Genomic DNA, 22,663 nt, shown 5'->3' on the forward strand with positions numbered 1-22,663 from the left:
ACTCTCCTCTGTCTCCCTTCATGTACCCCCCAGGGCAGGGCCCATATTATTGTATGATAAATCTGAATTTATGAGAAGGTAGGTACAGGTAGGTACAGGTACCCCAACTGAATACCACAGAAGGTATTTATAGGCCCAATGTGTATTTTAATAGGTAGTAATCCAGTCCCCCTAAGGACAGCATCCTTTGTGACCGCATGTCTCAGGCACAGTGAGCCCCGGCCCGGCTTCCTCCATTCCTGGCTCTCCCCATTTATGAGGCTGTCAGTGAGTCTCCTTCCTCCCCACTTTAGCTTGGCGTCTGTGTGCTGTGTCCCCAGATAATGGGCCTCCTCCTCTGTCATCACATAATGGTCAGTTAGCATCTGCTGTCAGCAGTCACAGACAGACGTCAGCTTCTGTCCTCCCCGGGGAACTGACCTGAGCTCAGATAATGTGTCATTACAATGTCCAGGTATGTGTGTGAGGGAATCCCACTGCGAGCCGGATGGGAATCCCAAACAACCTTCTCACAGCACCTGCTGACAGACGAGATGAAGAGAACACATTCATATTTGTCCTCCCTCAATCTGCCAAACTACAAGCCAAAATCTGTCCTCCCTCCGCGCAACAATATCAGCTGAGAAGAGAGACGATTATAATGGTCCTTTCCCTCCCAGATACTGCAAATTTACCTGTATGTACACCTGACCTGCCCTCTTCATACTACACACCTATAGATGTATTACTATATACACCTGACCTGCCCCCTTCATACTACACGCCTATAGATGTATTACTATATACACCTGACCTGCCCCCTTCATACTACACGCCTATAGATGTATTACTATATACACCTGACCTGCCCTCTTCATACTACACACCTATAGATGTATTACTATATACACCTGACCTGCCCCCTTCATACTACACGCCTATAGATGTATTACTATATACACCTGACCTGCCCCATTCATACTACACACCTATAGATGTATTACTATATACACCTGACCTGCCCTTTTCATACTACACACCTATAGATGTATTACTATATACACCTGACCTGCCCCCTTCATACTACACGCCTATAGATGTATTACTATATACACCTGACCTGCCCCCTTCATACTACACGCCTATAGATGTATTACTATATACATCTGACCTGCCCCCTTCATACTACACGCCTATAGATGTATTACTATATACACCTGACCTGCCCCCTTCATACTACACGCCTATAGATGTATTACTATATACACCTGACTTGCCCCCTTCATACTACACGCCTATAGATGTATTACTATATACACCTGACCTGCCCCCTTCATACTACACACCTATAGATGTATTACTATATACACCTGACCTGCCCCATTCATACAGCACACCTGTATATTTACCTATATATATATATATATATATATATATATATATACCTGACTTGCCCCATTCATACAGCTCACCTGTATATTTATCTATATATATATATATATATATATATATATATATATATATATATATATATATATACCTGACCTGCCGCATTCATACAGCACACCTGTATATTTACCTATATATATATATATATATATATACCTGACCTGCCCCATTCATACAGCTCACCTGTATATTTATCTATATATATATATATATATATATATATATATATATATATATATATATATACCTGCCCTGCCCCATTCATAAAGCACACCTGTATATTTACCTATATATACACCTGACCTGCCCCATTCATACAGCACACCTGTATATTTACCTATATACAGTGCCTTGCGAAAGTATTCGGCCCCCTTGAACTTTTCAACCTTTTGCCACATTTCAGGCTTCAAACATAAAGATATAAAATTTTAATTTTTTGTGAAGAATCACCAACAAGTGGGACACAATTGTGAAGTGGAACGAAATCTATTGGATATTTTAAACTTTTTTAGCAAATAAAAAACTGAAAAGTGGTGCGTGCAAAATTATTCGGCCCCTTTACTTTCAGTGCAGCAAACTCACTCCAGAAGTTCAGCGAGGATCTCTGAATGATCCAATGTTGTCCTAAATGACTGATGGTGATAAATAGAATCCACCTGTGTGTAATCAAGTCTCTGTATAAATGCAGAGATAAATGTATCTCTGTGATAGTCTCAGGGTTCTGTTGAAAGCGCAGAGAGCATCATGAAGACCAAGGAACACACCAGGCAGGTCCGTAATACTGTTGTGGAGAAGTTTAAAGCCGGATTTGGATACAAAAAGATTTCCCAAGCTTTAAACATCCCAAGGAGCACTGTGCAAGCGATCATTTTGAAATGGAAGGAGTATCAGACCACTGCAAATCTACCAAGACCTGGCCGTCCCTCTAAACTTTCAGCTCAGACAAGGAGAAGACTGATCAGAGATGCAGCCAAGAGGCCCATGATCACTCTGGATGAACTGCAGAGAACTACAGCTGAGGTGGGAGAGTCTGTCCATAGGACAACAATCAGTCGTACACTGCACTAATCTGGCCTTTATGGAAGAGTGGCAAGAAGAAAGTAATTTCTCAAAAATATCCATAAAAATCTCGTCTAAAGTTTTCCACAAGCCACCTGGGAGACACACCAAACATGTGGAAGAAGGTGCTCTGGTCACATGAAACCAAAATCCAACTTTTTGCCCACAATGCAAAACGATATGTTTGGCGTAAAAGCAACACAGCTCATCACCCTCAACACACCATCCCCACTGTCACACATGGTGGTGGCAGCATCATGGTTTGGGCCTGCTTTTCTTCAGCAGGGACAGGGAAGATGGTTAAAATTGAGGGGAAGATGGATGTAGCCAAATACAGGACCATTCTGGGTGAAAACCTGTTGGAGTCTGCAAAAGACCTGAAACTGGGACGGAGATTTATCTTCCAACAAGACAATGATCCCAAACATACAGCAAAATCTACAAAGGAATGGTTCACAAATAAACGTATCCAGGTGTTAGAATGGCCAAGTCAAAGTCCAGACCTGAATCCAATCGAGAATCTGTGGAAAGAGCTGAAAACTGCTGTTCACAAACGCTCTCCATCCAACTTCACTGTTTTGCAAGGAAGAATGGGCAAGAATTTCAGTCTCTGGATGTGCAAAACTGATAGAGACATACCCCAAGCGACTTGCAGCTGTAATCGCAGCAAAGGGTGGCTCTACAAAGTATTAACGCAAGGGGGCCGAATAATTTTGCACGCCCCACTTTTCATTTTTTTATTAGTTAAAAAAGTTTCAAAAATCCAATAGATTTCATTCCACTTCACAATTGTGTCCCACTTGTTGGTGATTCTTCACAAAAAATAAAAATGTTATATCTTTATGTTTGAAGCCTGAAATGTGGCAAAAGGTGGAAAAGTTCAAGGGGGCCGAATACTTTCGCAAGGCACTGTATATACCTGCCCTGCCCCATTCATAAAGCACACCTGTATATTTACCTATACAGTATATATATATATATATATATATATATATATATATATATATATATATATACCGGACCTGCCCCATTCATACTACACACCTATAGATGTATTACTATATACACCTGCCCTGCCCCATTCATACAGCACACCTGTATATTTAGCTATATGCACACCTGACCTGCCCCATTCATACTGTACACCTGTCTCTTTACCTATACAGTGCCATAAAATTTACCAAATTTTGTCATTTTACAACCAAACGTAAATGTATTTTATTTGGATTTTATATGATAGACCAACACAAAGTGGCACATAATTGTGAAGTGGAAGGAAAATGATAAATGTTTTTTTAAATATTTTACAAATAAATATGTGAAAAGTGTGGGGGGCATTTGTATGGCACTATGGTGAAGAATCTAGTTAAAACAGGTTTAATATATTCAATAGGTATTCAAAAGATTAGATGATAAATGTAATATCGTCTCCACTACAGGTAATAAATGGAACGTAGAAAAAGAAAAGACAATATATATATATAAAAATATATATATATGTATATATAGTGAGGGACCCTCACTCCTATGCGTAGTAGTATTTTGAGTGGTAGACAAATGGATAAGAAAAACAATTAATGATGAATAAGACTGGTGCTCCCAATGCGATTTTATAGGTAGCAGAGTAGCATAAAGTGGCAGTGCTGAACATAAAGAAGGTCCGTAATAATAACTACTACTGCATTTGTTTCAGTGACTAAAATACTATACATAAAGTAGTGGACGAAATAAAAGATATATAAAGTGAATCACCGTGCGATTTGTTAAAAATGACAAAAAACGCATACAAAGTGCTAGTGCTGAACAATAAATAGATCTGAAAAGAAAATCTGCTAAATCAAAGTATATGTGTAACAGTGTACAAAAGTATTAGCTGGATAAGGCAAAAGATATAAGTAATGCTTGCCTTGTGACTAAAGAAATCGCATATGGTGTTAAAGCCAAGGGAGGGTTAAGCAGAGTGACTTTGTGCGGGTGTCTTTATACCATAGACTTAAATATCGGTGCAGTGCACTAAATTGAATCATAAGGTCAAAGAAAATAAGTCAAATTGTTGAATCAAAACAAAAACGCATAAACGATCCAAGTGTTGGTGAGAGGGAAACAACCCTCTGGGAATAATCCAAAACAGAAGAAAAAAAGTGCACAGTGTTTGAAGCTATAAAAAAATATATAAAAAACAACAATTGAACAGTAATCCTAGTTAAAAATGTCCATTCAGCTGGTGCAACAACAGGTGGCGAATAGCCCAGAATCGCATGTAACAAGACAGTCGCCTGCAGATCCCCTGATGAAGTCACGTGACCGCGACGAACACGCGACGGGACGCTACCGGAAGTGACGCAATCGAGCTTGAGGCTCGTTTATACACCATACAAAAACTCTGTCTGTTTGTGAGTATACCATTCACCATAGTGCCATACAAATGCCCCCCACTACCTTTTTACCTTTTGTCTTCTCCAATTGGGGTTCAAGTACCCCATTTCAGTGTGTGCAGCGGTGCAACAATTAGATTACTCTTTGATTAGGCGCAGGAATATTCTCCTTTATACTTAGCATTTGTATGGCGCCCCCCCGGAGTCAATACTTTGTAGAACCCCCTTTCGCTGCAATTACAGCTGCAAGTCTTTTTGGGGATGTCTCTACCAGCTTTGCACATCTAGAGAGGACATTTCTGCCCATTCTTCTTTGTAAAACATCTCAAGCTCTGTCAGATTGGATGGAGAGCGTCTGTGAAGAGCAATTTTCAAGTCTTGCCACAGGTTTGTCAATCGGATTTAGGTCTGGACTGTGACTGGGCCATTCTAACACATGAATATGCTTTGATCTAAACCATTCCATTGTAGCTCTGGCTGGATGTTTCCGGTCGTTGTCCTGCTGAAAGGTGAACCTCCGCCCCGGTCTCAAGTCTTTTGCAGGCTTTAAAGTAGTTGTAAACCCTTACAAACCACTTTGACCTACAGGTAAGCCTAGATTAAGGCTTACCTGTAGGTCTAAGAAATATCTCCTAAACCTACACGGTTTAGGAGATATTTACTAAAAGATAGGCACCGCTGACGCTAGTGGCGGCTCCTGTGCGCATGCGCAGGAGTGACGTCAGCGCTGCTCCGTCGCTGTGAGTGGCCGGAGCAGCGATACCCCGAAGAAGATGGATGCTCCGTACTACAGGGGACAGCGGTGACATCGCTGGCTCCTGTATCAGGTAAGTGACACATAATGGACTACTATGTGATGCATAGTAGCCCATTATGCTTTGCCTTTGCAGGGAAACAAAGAAGAAGTAAACCCATCAGGGTTTACTTCCTCTTTAACAGGTTTTCTTCTAAGATTGTCCTGTATTTGGCTCCGTCCATCTTCCCATCAACTCTGACCAGCTTCCCTGTCCCTGCTGTAGAAAAGCATCCCCACCACATGATGCTGCCACCACCATGTTTCACGGTGGGGGTGGTGTGTTCGGGGTGATGTGCAGTGTTAGGCCGCGTACACACGGGCGGACTATCTGTCCAACTAAGTCCGTCAGACAATCCGACAGACAGTCCGTCCTACTTTTGAATGAACGGACTTGACCACACACGATGAACAGACAGTCCGCTGAAAGCTTGAGCGATGACGTGTACAGCACGTACGACGGGACTAGAAATACGACGTCCAATACACTGCAATGCAACCTTCCGCCGTGTAAATCCTTTCTGAGCATGCGCCATACTTAGTCCGTCGAACTAGCATACTCACGAGCGGACTGTCCGCTGAAACCAAGTTTGGACGGACAATATTACGGAAATTCCAAAAGACTTAGTCCGCCAGACTGTCCGCTGAAAAAGTCAGCTGAAGCCCACACACGAGCGGATTGTCCGCTGAAACACGTTTCAGCGGACCAAGTCCGTCAGACAGTCCGCCCGTGTGTACGCGGCCTTAGTTTTCCCCCACACATAGCGTTTTGCTTTTAGGCCAAAAAGTAAAATTTTGGTCTCATCTGACCAGAGCACATTTTTCCACATGTTTGCTGTGTCCCCCACTTGGCTTCTCACAAACTGCAAACAGAACTTCTTATGACTTTCTTTCAACAATGTCTTTCTTCTTGTCACTCTTCCATAAAGGGCAGATTTGTGGAGAGACGACTAATAGTTGTCCTGTGGACAGATTCTCCCCCCTGAGCTGTGGATCTCTGCAGCTCCTCCAGAGTTAGCATGGACCTCTTGGCTGCTTCTCTGATGAATGCTCTCCTTGCCCGGCCGGTCAGTTTAGGTGGACGGTCATGTCTTGGTAGGTTTGCAGTTGTGCCATACTCTTTCCATTTTCAGATGATGGATTGAACAGAGCTCCGTGAGATATTCAAAGCTTGGGATAATTTTTTATAACCCAACCCTGCTTTTTACTTCTCTACAACTTTATCCCTGACCTGTCTGGTGTGTTCCTTGGCCTTCATGATGCTATTTGGCCACTAAGGTTCTCCAACAAACCTCTAAGGGCTTCACACGACAGGTGTATTTATACTGAGATTAAATTACACAAAGGTGGAATCTATTTACTAATTAGGTGACTTCTGAAAGCAGTTGGTTCCTCTAGATCAGGGGTGCCCAACCAGTGGCGCCTCCTGCTCTGGGATAGAATGGAAAGAATACTGTTATTAAACGTCAGTTTATTACTAAAATCACAGTGTATATATGGGCATATCTTTTCTGCGGTGATTACTGGGCTGCTTTCAAACTGATCCGCAGGTGCAGAGCACTTTACCTGCACTGAGCCATAGACTTCTATTATTACCTTCGAGTTTGGTGAGCTCTCTGACAGTGCACCAAACCTGCAGAATATAATAGAAGTCTATTGCAAGCTGCAGGAAAGCCAAAGGTACACTGCGTTGCACACATGGTGCGGGTAAACCGCAGCACATCAGTGTGAAAGCAGCCTTGGACCCCTTTCACACGGTCAGTCCGACCAATTGTACCCTCCATTCCCCTTTAAGTAGTGGCAGACATAAACCGACTTGTGTTCTTTTTTTTTTTTTTTTTTTTTCAAAGAAATTTTATTGAGAAAAGAAAAGGGTGCATTACAAATGGGTGAACAGTACATATAAAATTTTTCTCATTTTCGAAAATGTACAGGCTATAAGATAGCAATAGATCAAGTAACAATTGGTGCCGGGGCACCAACCCATAAACCACATAATGGAGAGTATCACTCTCCCTGACAGTCCAATAGAAACGAGGTAACAATAACTGGATGGATTATGGAACAATTATACACTAATTCAACCTCAGGGTGAAGAAAAAACAGCTAGATCAGATCATCAAGAGGGTTCAGATTGGGGTGGGGGGGAGGGCGGGGGGGGGGGCCCATAGATGCAGTCGACTTGTGTTCTACATGCCATCCACCCGCTCTGCTCATTGTGAATCCGCGACCGGTTACCAAGTCGCTTAAAGCGGTAGTAAACCCGCTGAAGTTTTTTTTTTTTTTCCTGACCTGCAAAGGAAAAGGAATAATGAGCTAGTATGCACCGCATACTAGCTCATTATGAAATACTTACCTTTAGAACGAGGCCCCAACATCTAGCCCGATCCACGCAGAGGTAGTTGACCTGTTCCCTCTGCGTTTCTTCCGTATATCACGGCTCTGGCGCTGTGAGTGGCCGGAGCCACAATATCGTCACTCCCCCGCATGCGCGTGGGAGATTTCTTTCCGCCAGGGTCCGGCGTCTGCCGGACTTTCAGCCGAGAATCCCATGTGCGCATGCGCCGCTGCAGTCAGCGGCGCATTGCGAGGGGAATATATCCTAAACCGTACAGGTTTAGGAGATTTTTACCTACAGGTAAGCCTTATTATAGGCTTTCCTGTAGGTAAAAGTCATAAAAATGACTATACAACCGCTTTAAGTGGCCCTCGCTCTTCAAAAGGTTGGGCACCCCTGCTCTAGATTTTAGTTGGGGGTATCGGGGTAAAGGGGGCTGAATACAAATGCCCCCCCACACTTTTCACATATTTATTTGTAAAAAATTTTGAAAACCATTTATAATTTTCCTTCCACTTCACAATTATGAGCCACTTTGTGTTGGTCTATCAAATAAAATCCCAATAAAATACATTTGAGTTATTGGTTGTAACATGACAACATGTGGAAAATATGAATACTTTTTCAATGCACTGTATGTACATCTGACCTGCCCCCTGTATATTTACCTCCTATATATACAGCTGACCTACCCCTCCATTCAGTAAATATTAAAATGTACCTATATATACACCTGCCCTTTCCGTGCTACATACTTATATACTTAATAATATATACACCTAAGTTGCCCCCTCCAAACTGTACATCTGTATTATTACCTATATATACACCTGACCTGCCCCTCTATACTGTGCACCTGTATATATATATATATATATATATATATATATATATATATATATATATATACCATATATATATTTACGTATACATTTAAGTATACATCTGAACTGCTCCACCCATATTGCACACCTGTGTATCTGTATTTACTTTGTATACATCCTAACTTTCCCTCTATACTACACCTTTCTGTATATATATTTATTATGTATACAGTACATTAGGGGGTCGACTGATTATCGGAGCTTCTGATTATTAGAGCCGATATTTACACATTTTCAAACAATCTGTATCGGTCAGAAACTTACCGATATTACCGATATTGATCAGTGTGCAGTTTATAGGTATTTATGCCATTTTCTATGTTTTAGAAAACCATTTAATAAGTTATTATTTTTCAAGCACTTTGCAATTTTTCACAGTTTTTTACTTTTAATGTTTAAAATCTTAATAAAAATGTTCAGTTTATACCAGATTTGTGTAGAAATCTTATTGATTTTTCAAAACTTTAAATGTACAATGAATATCGGCACCTGTTATCGGCTAACGGCCTGAAAGGCAACCGAAAAATCGGTACCGGCCCTGAAAAAATGATATCGGTCGACCCCTAGTATACATCTGCACTGAGCTCTCCATATCACACACCTGTATATCTATATTTACTGTGTATACACCTAAACTGCCTCCTTTGTACTGCACACCTGTGTATTTACCTATTTATACACCCTCTCCATATTACACACTTGTATATCTATATTTACTATTTATATATATATATATATATATATATATATATATATATATATATATATAGTTATATATATATATATATATATATATATATATATATATATATATATATATAGTTATATATATATATATATATATATATATATATATATAGATATCTATATACAGTATCTCACAAAAGTGAGTACACCCCTGAGGTGTATAGATGGCAAAATGAATATACAGGTCAGGTGTACAGTACAAAGGTGGAAGTTTAGATGTACAGTATCTCACAAAAGTGAGTACACCCCTCACATTTCTGTAAATATTTTCTTTTATCTTTTCATGTGACAACACTGAAGAAATGACACTTGTCTACAATGTAAAGTAGTGAGTGTACAGCTTGTATAACAGTGTAAATTTGCTGTCCCCTCAAAATAACTCAACACACAGCCAGTAATGTCTAAACCGCTGGCAACAAAAGTGAGTACACCCCTAAGTGAAAATGTCCAAACTGGGCCCAAAGTGACAATATTTTGTGCGGCCACCATTATTTTCCAGCACTGCCTTAACCCTCTTGGCCATGGAGGTCACCAGAGCTTCACAGGTTGTCACTGGAGTCCTCTTCCCCTCCTCCATGACGACATCACAGAGCTGATGGGTGTTAGAGACCTTGCGCTCCTCCACCTTCTGTTTGAGGATGCCCCACAGATGCTCAATAAGGTTTAGGTCTGGAGACATGCTTGGCCAGTCCATCACCTTTACCCTCAACTTCTTTAGCAAGGCAGTGGTCATCTTGGAGGTGTATTTGGGGTTGTTATCATGTTGGAATACTGCCCTGCGGCCCAGTCTCTGAAGGGAGGGGATCATGTTCTGCTTTAGTATGTCACAGTACATGTTGGCATTCATGGTTCCCTCAATGATCTGTAGCTCCCCAGTGCCGGCAGCACTCATGCAGCCCCAGACCATGACACTCCCACCACCAGACTGTAGGCAAGACACACTTGTCTTTGTCCTCCTCACCTGGTTGCCCCCACACACGCTTGTCACCATCTGAACCAAATAAGTCTATCTTGGTCTCATCAGACCACAGGACTTGGTTCCAGTAATCCATGTCCTTAGTCTGCTTGTCTTCAGCAAACTGTTTGTGGGCTTTCCTGTGCATCATCTTTAGAAGAGGCTTCCTTCTGGGACGACGGTCATGCAGACCAATTTGATGCAGTGTGCGGCGTATGGTCTGAGCACTGACAGGCTGACCCCCCCACCCCTTCAACCTCTGCAGCAATGCTGGCAGCACTCATATGTCTATTTCCCAAAGACAACCTCTGGATATGAGGCTGAGCACGTGACCTCAACTTCTTTGGTGGACCATGGCGAGGCCTGTTCTGAGAGGAACCTGTCCTGTTATACCGCTGTATGGTCTTGGCCATCATGCTGCAGCTCAGTTTCAGGGTCTTTGCAATCTTCTTAAAGCCTAGGAGGCCATCTTTAAGTAGAGCAGCAATTCTTTTTTTTTTTTTTTTCGATCCTCAGAGAGTTCTTTGCCATTAGGGGCCATGTTGAACTTCCAGTGACCAGTATGAGAGAGTGAGAGCGATAACAACAAATTTAACACACCTGCTCCCCATTCACACCTGAGACCTTGTAACATTAACGAGTCACATGGCACCAGGGACATATTAAAAATAACCAATTGGGCCCAGTTTGGACATTTTCACTTAGGGGTGTACTCACTTTTGTTGTCAGCGGTTTAGACATTAATGGCTGTGTGTTGAGTTGTTTTGAGGGACAGCAAATTTACACCGTTATACAAGCTGTACACTCACTACTTTACATTGTAGACAAGTGTCATTTCTTCAGTGTTGTCACATGAAAAGATAGAATAAAATATTTACAAAAATGTGAGGGGTGTACTTACTTTTGTGAGATACTGTATATCTGAACTTCCTCCTTTGTACTGCACACCTGACCTGTATGTTCATTTTACCATCTATACACCTGAACTGCCCCCATGCTTGAATTACAATTCTGCATTTGTGTCCACTCTTGGTGCCACTTGATGGGTGGAAGTCTGCAGTATAAAGTAGATTAGTGTGCTGTAAAAAAATTTAAAAAAAAGGTGGATCCATGAACGGGTGAGAAAACTAAGGACAAGGGAGGAAAGGCCTGGTCTACTGATGGGGTATGAAAGGTGGGTCTGTGGATAAGGGAGGAAAAGAAAGTCTTTTGATGGGGAAGGAGTAGTAGGTTGGTGGATAGGTGAGGAAAGGCGGGTCTTGAATGGAGGAAAAAAAGGCAGGTCTGTGAATAGATGAGGAAAGGCGGGTCTAGGGATAAGAGAGAAAAGACGGGTCTGTGGATGAGAAGGAAAGATAAGTCTGTGGATAGGAGAGAAAAGGTGGGTATATAGACGGGGAGAACAGGTGGGCGTATATATATGGCTGATACAAGGATTTTGGACACCCTAGGGAAAACCTCATTTTGCACGCACCCCCCCCCCCCCGGCTTCACCCTGACTCCACCCCCTTTTCCCTGCCCATATATACCCCACCTTTTTGATGAAGTGCCTATCAAATGCAGCCCACCAGCGCCCATCAAATGCAGCCTCACCAGCACCCATCGAATGCAGCCTCATTGGCGCCCATCACATGCAGCCTCACCAGCGCCCATCAAATGCAGCCTCACCAACGCCCATCAAATGCAGCCTCACCAGCGCCCATCAAATTCAGCCCACCAGTGCCCATCAAATGCAGCCCACCAGCGCCCATCAAATGCAGCCCACCAGTGCCCATCAATGCAGCCTCACGAGCGCCCATCAATGCAGCCTCACCAGCGCCCATCAATGAATGCTTGCTTGCTTCCATTCATTCGGAAGTGGTGACACAGACATAGTCCTCAGCTGTCACTGCGCCTCTGACACTATGTGCGAACGGAGTGGCAGCTTCCTATTGATGCTGAGAGTTAGTTGCTTGCTGCAGAGAGAAGAGAGTAGAAATACCAGTGGCCGGACGCCCTAGACAGTAGTGCGCCTTAGGCGGCTGCCTAGTTTGCCTAGTGGTAGCACCGGCCCTAGGTGTATAGATGGAGAAAAGCTGGGTGTATAGACGGTGGAGAAAAGGTGGGTGTGTGGATAGGAGAGGAAAAGTGAGTCTGTAGATACATAGCTCCCAACTGTCCCTGATTTCGAGGGACTGTCCCTGATTTGGAGCAATGTCCCTCTGTCCCTCATTCCTCCTCATTTGTCCCTCATTTTGGTCTGATCTATATAATTGTATATAAAATGCACTTTTTATCTATCAAAAAGTGTTTCCCAGTGCTAAACCTTTCATCCGATTTCTAAATTTCTGCATTTGTACATTTTAAAAGCCAATATAAAGGAATAGTAGCGGGAAAAAAAAAGCCCCTGTGGATTTAATTAACCTTTTTTTGGTTAATTCTCCTTTTAACGGGGTGTGGCAGGGGGCATCGCCTATACCTACATACATTTGTTAGTAGGTGTCCCTCATTCCCATCTCAAAATGTTGGGAGGTATGTAGATAGGAGAGGAAGGGCTTTATAAATGGTAGGAACCGCACTTGGGTAAGGCTAGGCTGCTGCCTCCCCTAGGAGCTCCACAAGTGAAGCACCAGAAAAAATGTGTATATATGTGCAGGCGATGGGTGGCGCTGCCTATCACCTGGAGAGTGACCTCCAGTGATGGCTTATGCCCCGTATACACAGTCGGATTTTCCGACGGAAAATGTTCGATGGGAGCTTTTTGTCAGAAATTCCGACCGTGTGTGGGCTCCATCGGACATTTTCCATCGGGAATTCCATCACACAAAATTTGAGATCTGGTGTTGAGGTGCTCATATATAAAAGTAACTTGAACCTCCACACTTATATACAAAAGTGCACATTACATTAAAAAATTCATACAAAGTTATTAAGTAGTGAAAAATAAACTGAAAATAAATTGAAATGTCTTGTGAGTTCATCAATGAAATAGTTAAATAAAGTATTTTGTGCAAAATAATCGTAAATGAAAAGTATATAAATTCAGTCTGTTGTGCTGATTGCATGCGAGACAATCCAAAGTAAACTTGTGCAAATTCCTGTATAAAGAGCATGAGGTGACGTTCGTTCTCCCCTTCAGTTCCCCACTCACCAGATTCTTATACCCCTGCAGGGGTGAACACGCATAATTCATTCGCACTCCCCTTCATATATTATAATTGCAGACCCTCCCATTCAGGGATCAGTCTGGAAACATTGAAACAAGCAGCTACTTCAAAAGGATACCCTATGTGGCCTGAAGTGCCACGGAGAAGGCGACCATCCAGGATCTGTCAGCCACATTCATCATCACTCATCCCCAGCAGGAACAGGGACGGTACCGCCACTAGGAAAACTAGGCAGCCGCCTAGGGCGCATTGCTGCCTAGGGTGCCCGGCCACTGGTGTTCCTACTCTCTTCTCTCTGCAGCAAGCAACTAAGTCTTAGCATCAGCAGGCAGCCGCAGCTCCTTTTGCACATAGTGTAAGAGATGCAGCGAAGGCTGAGGACTGTGTCTGTGTCACGACTTCCGAATTAATGGAAGCAAGCAAGCATTCATTGATGGGCGCTGGTGAGGCTGCATTGATGGGCGCAGGTAGGCTGCTTTGATGGGCAGAGGTAGGCTGCATTGATGGGTGCTGGTAGGCTGCATTGATGGGCACTGGTAGGCTGCATTGATGAGTGCTGGTAGGCTGCATTGATGGGTGCTGGTAGGCTGCATTGATGGGTGCTGATAGACTGCATTGATGGGCACATGTAGGCTGCATTGATGGGTGCTGGTAGGCTGTATTGATGGGCGCTGGTAGGCTGCATTGATGGGCGCTGGTAGGCTGCATTGATGGGCACTGGTAGGTTGGATTTTACGGGAGGTAGTGAGGCTGCATTGAAGGGCGCTGGTGAGGCTGCATTGATGGGCAGAGGTAGGCTGCATTGATGGGTGCTGGTAGGCTGCATTGATGGGTGCTGATAGGCTGCATTGATGGGCACATGTAGGCTGCATTGATGGGTGCTGGTAGGCTGCATTGATGGGTGCTGATAGGGTGCATTGATGGGCACATGTAGGCTGCATTGATGGGTGCTGGTAGGCTGCATTGATGGGTGCTGGTAGGCTGCATTGATGGGTGCTGGTAGGCTGCATTGATGGGCACAGGTAGGCTGTATTGATGGGTGCTGGTAGGTTGGATTTTACGGGAGGTAGTGAGGCTGCATTGAAGGGCGCTGGTGAGGCTGCATTGATGGGTGCTGGTAGGCTGCATTGATGGGTGCTGGTAGGCTGCATTGATGGGCGCTGGTAGGCTGCATTGATGGGCGCTGGTAGGCTGCATTGATGGGTGCTGGTAGGCTGCATTGATGGGTGCTGATAGGCTGCATTAATGGGCGCTGGTAGGCTGCATTGATGGGCGCTGGTAGGTTGGATTTTACGGGAGGTAGTGAGGCTGCATTGAAGGGCGCTGGTGAGGCTGCATTGATGGGCGCAGGTAGGCTGCATTGATGGGTGCTGGTAGGCTGCATTGATGGGCGCTGGTAGGCTGCATTGATGGGTGCTGATAGGCTGCATTGATGGGCGCTGGTAGGCTGCATTGATGGGCGCTGGTAGGTTGGATTTTACGGGAGGTAGTGAGGCTGCATTGAAGGGCGCTGGTGAGGCTGCATTGATGGGCGCAGGTAGGCTGCATTGATGGGCGCTGGTAGGTTGGATTTTAAGGGGGGTAGTGAGGCTGCATTGAAGGGCGCTTGTGAGGCTGCATTGATGGGCAGAGGTAGGCTGCATTGATGGGTGCTGGTAGGCTACATTGATGGGTGCTGATAGGCTGCATTGATGGGCACATGTAGGCTGCATTGATGGGTGCTGGTAGGCTGCATTGATGGGCGCTGGTAGGCTGCATTGATGGGTGATGGTAGGCTTCATTGATGGGCACATGTAGGCTGCATTGATGGGTGCTGGTAGGCTGCATTGATGGGCGCTGGTAGGCTGCATTGATGGGTGCTGATAGGCTGCATTGATGGGCGCTGGTAGGCTGCATTGATGGGCGCTGGTAGGTTGGATTTTACAGGAGGTAGTGAGGCTGCATTGAAGGGCGCTGGTGAGGCTGCATTGATGGGCGCAGGTAGGCTGCATTGATGGGCGCTGGTAGGTTGGATTTTAAGGGGGGTAGTGAGGCTGCATTGAAGGGCGCTGGTGAGGCTGCATTGATGGGCAGAGGTAGGCTGCATTGATGGGTGCTGGTAGGCTACATTGATGGGTGCTGATAGGCTGCATTGATGGGCACATGTAGGCTGCATTGATGGGTGCTGGTAGGCTGCATTGATGGGCGCTGGTAGGCTGCATTGATGGGTGATGGTAGGCTTCATTGATGGGCACATGTAGGCTGCATTGATGGGTGCTGGTAGGCTGCATTGATGGGTGCTGGTAGGCTGCATTGATGGGCGCTGGTAGGCTGCATTAATGGGCACAGGTAGGCTGCATTGATGGGCGCTGGTAGGTTGGATTTGACAGCAGGTGGTGAGGCTGCATTGAAGGGCGCTGGTGAGGCTGAATTTGCTGGGCGCTTCATTAAAAAGGTGGGGTATATATGGGCAGGGCAAAGGGGTGGAGTCAGGGGTGGAGCCAATGGGGGGGGTGGTCAGCAAAATGAGGTTTCGCCTAGGGTGTCAAAAATCCTTGCACCAGCCCTGAGCAGGAACATACGTTTCGGACACCCTATGGTCAGATTCAGTAAGGAGAAAGACAGCTCCAGCAAAACGCCAACCTTATGCGTGTTCACCCCTGCAGGGGTATGAGAATCTGGTGAGTGGGGAACTGAAAGGGAGAACGAATGTCCCCTCATGCTCTTTATACAGGAATTTACACAAGTTTACTTTGGATTGTCTCACATGCAATCAGCACAACAGACTGAATTGATATACTTTTAATTTACAATTGTTTTGCACAAAAGACTTAATTTAACTATTTCATTGATGAACTCACAAGACATTTCAATTTATTTTCAGTTTACTTTTCACTACTTAATAACTTTGTATGAATTTTTTAATATAATGTGAACTTTTGTATATAAGTATGGAGGTTCAAGTTACCTTTATATATGAACACCTTAATACAGGCTTTTGAGATCAATCTGCACAAACGATTTCCCTTTGCTCTCCCTCGTTAACCAAAGGGGATAGGTAGTGCCACGTAATATCACATATAATTTAGTCCTAGCTTACACCACAAAGTGGTCCAACTAGGACTTGCACTTTTAACTGTAATGCTGCGTACACACGACCGGACTTTCCGGCAGAAAAGGTCCGACACTCTTGCCGACGGAGTTCCGACGGACTTCCGACTGGATGGACTTGTCCACACACGAATGGACCAAAGTCCATTAGTTTTGAACGTGATGACATACGACAGGAGTAGAAAAGGAAGCTCAATAGCCAGTAGCCAATAACTACCCTAGCATCGTATTTTGGTCCGTCGGATCAGCATACGGACGAACGGTCTTCCAGATAGGAATTGATTCAGTTGGACAGATTTGAAACATGTTCTATTTCTAGGTCCGTCTGAATTTTTGAAGGAAAAAAGTCAGATGAAGCCCACACACGATCGGAATGTCCGATGGAATGATTTCGTCTGACCTTTTCTGCCGGAAAGTTTGGCCGTGTGTACGCGGCATAAGTTATCACTAGAGGTCACTATCCAGGTGATAGGCAGTGCCACCCACCCTTGCACATATATACAGAGGAGAGGAAGGGCAACTGCGGATAGCAGAGGAAAGGTGGGCCTGTGGATGAGGGAGGAAAAGTGGGTCTGTGGGTGGGAGAAGAAAGGCGAGTTTGTGGATAGGGAGGAAAGGAAAGCTAGGTCTGTGGGTGGGGAGCAAAGGCAAATCTGTAGATAGGAAAGGAAAGGTGGATCTGTGGATAGAAGGAAGGTGGGCCCATAGGGGGAAGAGGAAAGGTGAGTCTGTGGATAGGGGGGAAAGGTGGGTCTGTGGAAAGGGGGGAAAGGTGGGTCTGTGGGTGGGAGAAGAAAGGCGGGTTTGTGGATAGGGAGGAAAGCTAGGTCTGCAGGTGGGGAGCAATGGCAAATCTGTAGATAGGAAAGGAAAGGTGGGTCTGTGGATAGAAGGAAGGTGGGCCCATAGGGGGAAGAGGAAAGGTGGGTCTGTGGATAGGGGGGAAAGGTGGGTCTGTAGATAGGGGGGGAGAGGTGGGTCTATGGGTGGGAGAAGAAAGGCGGGTTTGTGGATAGGAAGGAAAGGAAAGCTAGGTCTGTAGGTGGGGAGCAAAGGCAAATCTGTATATAGGAAAGGAAAGGTGGGTCTATAGATAGAAGGAAGGTGGGCCCGTAGGGGGAAGAGGAAAGGTGAGTCTGTGGATGGGGAGGAAAGGTGGTTCTGTATATAGAAGAGGAAAGATGGGTCTGTGGTTAGGAAAGGGAAGGGGGATCTGTGGATGCGAGAGGAAAGGTGAGTCTATGGATGGGTGGAAAGGTGAGTCTATGGATGGGTGGAAAGGTGAGTCTGGATGGGTGGAAAGGTTAGTCTATGTATGGAGGGAAAGGTGGTTCTGTGGATAGGTGAAGGAAGGAGGGCCTGTAGAGGGAAGAGGGAAGGTGAGTCTGTGAATAAGAGAGGAAAGGTGGTTCTGTATATAGGAGAGGAAAGATGGGTCTGTAGATAGGAAAGGGAAGATGGATCTGTGGGTGGGAGAAGAAAGGTGAGTCTATGTATGGAGGGAAAGGTGGGTCTGCGGATATCAGGAGGAAGGTGTGTCTGTGGGTGGGAGAGGAAAAGAGGGTCCATAGGGGGAGAGGAAAGTTGAGTCTGTAGTTAGAGATGAAAGGTGGGTCTGAGGATGGAGAGGAAAGGCCATTTTGTGAATAGGAGAGGAAAGGTGGGTCTGAGGATGGGGAGGAAAGGTGGGTCTATGGATGGAGGGAAAGGTTAGTCTATGTATGGAGGGAAAGGTGGGTCTGTGGATAGGAGGAGGAAGGTGGGTCTGTGGGTGGGAGAGGAAAAGAGGGTCCATAGGGGGGAGAGGAAAGATGAGTCTGTAGTTAGAGATGAAAGGTGGGTCTGAGGATGGAGAGGAAAGGGCATTTTGTGAATAGGAGAGGAAAGGTAGGTCTGAGGATGGAGAGGAAAGGTGGGTCTATGTATGGAGGGAAAGGTGGGTCTGTGGATAGGAGGAGGAAGGTGGGTCTGTGGGTGGGAGAGGAAAAGAGGGTCCATAGGGGGGAGAGGAAAGATGAGTCTGTAGTTAGAGATGAAAGGTGGGTCTGAGGATGGAGAGGAAAGGCCATTTTGTGAATAGGAGAGGAAAGGTGGGTCTGAGGATGGGGAGGAAAGGTGAGTCTGTGGATAGGAGGAGGAAGGTGGGTCTGTGGGTGGGAGAGGAAAAGAGGGTCCATAGGGGGGAGAGGAAAGATGAGTCTGTAGTTAGAGATGAAAGGTAGGTCTGAGGATGGAGAGGAAAGGTGGGTCTGAGGATGGGGAGGAAAGGTGGGTCTATGGATGGAGGGAAAGGTTAGTCTATGTATGGAGGGAAAGGTGGGTCTGTGGATAGGAGGAGGAAGGTGGGTCTGTGGGTGGAGGAGGAAAAGAGGGTCCATAGGGGGGAGAGGAAAGTTGAGCCTGTAGTTAGAAAGGAAAGGTGGCTCTGTGGATTAGAAGGAAAGGCCATTTTGTGAATAGGAGAGGAAAGGTGGGTCTGAGGATGGAGAGGAAAGGTGGGTGTGTGGATAGGAGAAGGAAGGTAGATCTGTGGGTGGAAGAGGAAAGGCGGGTCTATGGATAGAGAGGAAAGGTGGGTCTGTGGCTAGGGGAGGAAAGGTAGTTCTGTAGATTGGGGGGGGGGGGGTGCAGTTCTGTGCAAGAGGGGGAAAGGTGGTTATGTAGATGGGAAAGGAAAGACGGGTCTGTGGGTGGGACAGATTGGTCTGTGAATGGGGAAGGAAATGTTGGCTTGGTAAACTACTACTATTTATCTGCCACCTGCAATGCAATGGCTCTGCCTGAGCTCTTCTTGCCCTGTCTATAATTTCTTTTTGGACCACTCTTTGCCGGTCAGTTCATGACTTTAGTTTATCTATCTACAGTATTTGCATATCAGCAATCAGTAATGGGACAAACCTGAGGGAGCATCTCCAAGCAAAACTCAAACCTCCTTGTGGGAACACTGGTGAGGATTGCAGTTCCAAAGACTGGGCACAGGGGCCCATGCTACTGGCTGGTGGGGCAGAGGCTGTACACAGGATACATTGTTATCAAGGCTGACGACGGACTTGTGTCCATCCAATTCCTTCTTACAGCTCCTCCAGTTTTTTGATCCAAAGGAGGAGAAATAAAACCATTTTGAGGCAAATGTGGTCAATTTTGCCTCAAAAAAGTAAAAAGATCCTTTCCCACACCAAAGGATATTTGGATTAATTTCAAAGACTTAAATATAATGATGGTGTTTAGTTGCTATGAATATCATCCAGTTATTTTCTTGCAATTTCTGTGTTGAGTTTGCTAGTAGACCTCATAGGGCAACTGATCTTATTCCACCATTCAGCTTAGCAGCACCGGTCCTGGTATCTCTCCAGGACTGTCACATCCAATGGTGTCACCTCTACAACTGATGTCTCCATAGGTGAAGATCGCACTCTTCTGCTCTGATGGACTCTCCTCTCTTCAGGATGAAGCCAACTTTTCTCCTCTACCCATAGACAGCTGGACAGCCAGCCGGCCCTTCCACTGTAGGCAGGTATGGAAATACATATTGAAGTGTGTGGATATAGTGACTGCAGTGTTGTGTATGTACAGTGTGGCATAGTCTTTTGTGCAGTTTGTTTTGCAGTGTTGGGCAAAGTACTGATAGATGTGTATTGCAGTTTGGTGCAGTATACTATGTGTTGTGGCACAGTGTACCCTGCAGTGTGTGTTAAAGTGTGGCACAGTGTGCCATGTTGTGTGTTGCGGAGTGGCACAGTGTACCGTGCAGTGTGTGTTCCAATGTACCATGTGGTGCATGTTGCAGTGTAACATACAGCATGTATTGCAGTCTTTCGCACTTTACCATGTGGTTCATGTTGCAGTGTACATGCGGTGTGTGTTGCACCGTTTACTATGTGGTGTATGTTGCAGTGTACCGTGCAGTGTGTGTTGCGCAGTTTACCCTGTGGTGCATGTTGAAGTGTACCGTGCAGTGCATGTTGTAGTGTACCGTGCAGTGTGTGTTGCGCACATTACCACGTGGTGCATGTTTCAGGGTACGTGCGGTGTGTGTTGCGCAGTTTACTATGTGGTGCATGTTGCCGTGTACCGTGCAGTGTGTGTTGCGCAGTTTACTATGTGGTGCATGTTGCAGTGTACCGTGCAGTGTGTGTTGTGCAGTTTACTATGTGGTGCATGTTGCAGTGTACCGTGCGGTGTGTGTTGCGCAGTTTACCCTGTGGTGCATGTTGGAGTGTAGCATGCGGTGTGTGTGTGTGTGACAGTAACATCACACTGTTGATCTTCCTATAGCTCCTGCAGTGCTGACAATGCTCGGCTGCTCTCCAGTCCTGCTCTCCGCCTTGTGTTGGGTCTTATTCACATACTGGACATCTGTGAAAGGTGAGACCTCCATGCATTATTGTCACCCTTAGCGTGCCATCCTTATGATTGGCACGGGTCACCCCACCACGATCACACAGTGCAGGATCCTGAATTCAGCACTGACCAATCACGTGTGATAAGAGCACCCAGACTAATCTTTGTGTTCTCCACAGCTGACGAGTGTGCGGAGCGCTGTGACCTGTACCACGGGCACTGTGACGAGGAAGGAGTGTGCAGGTGAGGCCTTCTATTTATAAGACGACCCCATGAAGTGGGTAGTGCCCACTCTCTTTGTACCGTTGCCATAGGATTATAGGAAGCTTCCAGTGGGCACTGCAGGCAGATTTTCCTCAGAATGTGACTAGACCCTGGAATAATCCTTTTCTGACCTCTCTTAGGTGTGACCCTGGCTGGGACGGCACGTACTGTGAAGACTGTGTGAGGATGCCAGGCTGCGTTCATGGGGTGTGCCACCAACCTTGGCAGTGCATGTGCGAGAGCGGCTGGGCAGGCAATTTCTGTGACAGAGGTGAGCAGGGTTCCTTTTCATGGACTTAAATACTCAGGAATCTAAAGAGGGCACTTAGAGTCTCCGAATCCCCATCCTGCTGATTGAGTGTGAAGTGAAGGCTAATGTAATTACAACATACAACATACAAAGACATGTTAGACAGTCGTGCTCTTCCACCCCTGAGGTGACAATTTGGGGAATACCATTTTTTTTTTTTTTGGAGCATGACTGTGCCCATGTGTACAAAGCCAGCTCCATTACGACATGGATTGATGTGGAGAAACTGAAGTGGTCTATATAAAGCCTCAAACTTACTGATCACTTTATTTTAAATTTTTTTTAAATCAGATACTTTTTTTTATTGAGAACATTTTTTTTCAATTTACAACAAAACGAATACACACAAACACAATACATACCCACTAAACAACTAAAATAACATTTAAATTAACTGAAAAAATAAATAAATCTTAATAGACTATGCCAATTCCAGATTATACATTCATTGTTACGTAAGACCTTGCATCTAAGCAATGGATTTATAATTACCAATTACCTTTTTTTATAATGACTCTGCAACATTATCCTTATACACAGTTTAATTTACTACTTCTTAATGGTTTATATGTATTTCTATTGCATACGCACGATCTATCCCTCTGCTAACTTTCAGTCAACTCATCCTTAGCCCTTGTACACACGGTCGGAGAATCCGTCGGAATGTGTCCTATCAGACCGCGTTGTCAGATAATCCAACTGTGTGTGGTATGCATCGGACTGATTCCGTCGGAATATCCGTCGGACCAAATTTTCAAACTTGCTGGAAATATTTTCCGACAAACTGGTCCGATAGGACATACTAGCCTGAACGTAGTCCCATCGTAACGAAATTACATCATCACGTTCTGAAAGATCGGATTTTTCGACAACTTTGTCCGACCATGTGTGTATGCAACAGGTTCGGACAAGATCCAACGGACAAAATCCAAC

At 45.0% G+C, this 22,663-nt stretch overlaps 1 protein-coding gene across 2 annotated transcripts in view; it reads left to right on the forward strand.

The window, feature by feature from the left end:
* DLK2 (delta like non-canonical Notch ligand 2) overlaps positions 1-22,663 on the forward strand; it is a 47,375-nt gene that overhangs the window by 8,528 nt on the left and 16,184 nt on the right. For both annotated transcript variants that reach the window (XM_077485451.1, XM_077485452.1), the window contains exons 3-6: positions 20,216-20,329; positions 21,091-21,180; positions 21,336-21,399; positions 21,561-21,691. In XM_077485451.1, the coding sequence (XP_077341577.1) occupies positions 21,108-21,180; positions 21,336-21,399; positions 21,561-21,691 (268 nt within the window). In that variant the 5' untranslated portion in view covers positions 20,216-20,329; positions 21,091-21,107. The remainder of the gene's footprint in view (positions 1-20,215; positions 20,330-21,090; positions 21,181-21,335; positions 21,400-21,560; positions 21,692-22,663) is intronic.

The sequence above is a fragment of the Lithobates pipiens genome, unplaced genomic scaffold, assembly GCF_037356315.1.
Source record: "Lithobates pipiens isolate NorthernLeopardFrog02 unplaced genomic scaffold, aLitPip1_a1.2 Scaffold_18, whole genome shotgun sequence".
NCBI lineage: Eukaryota > Metazoa > Chordata > Amphibia > Anura > Ranidae > Lithobates > Lithobates pipiens.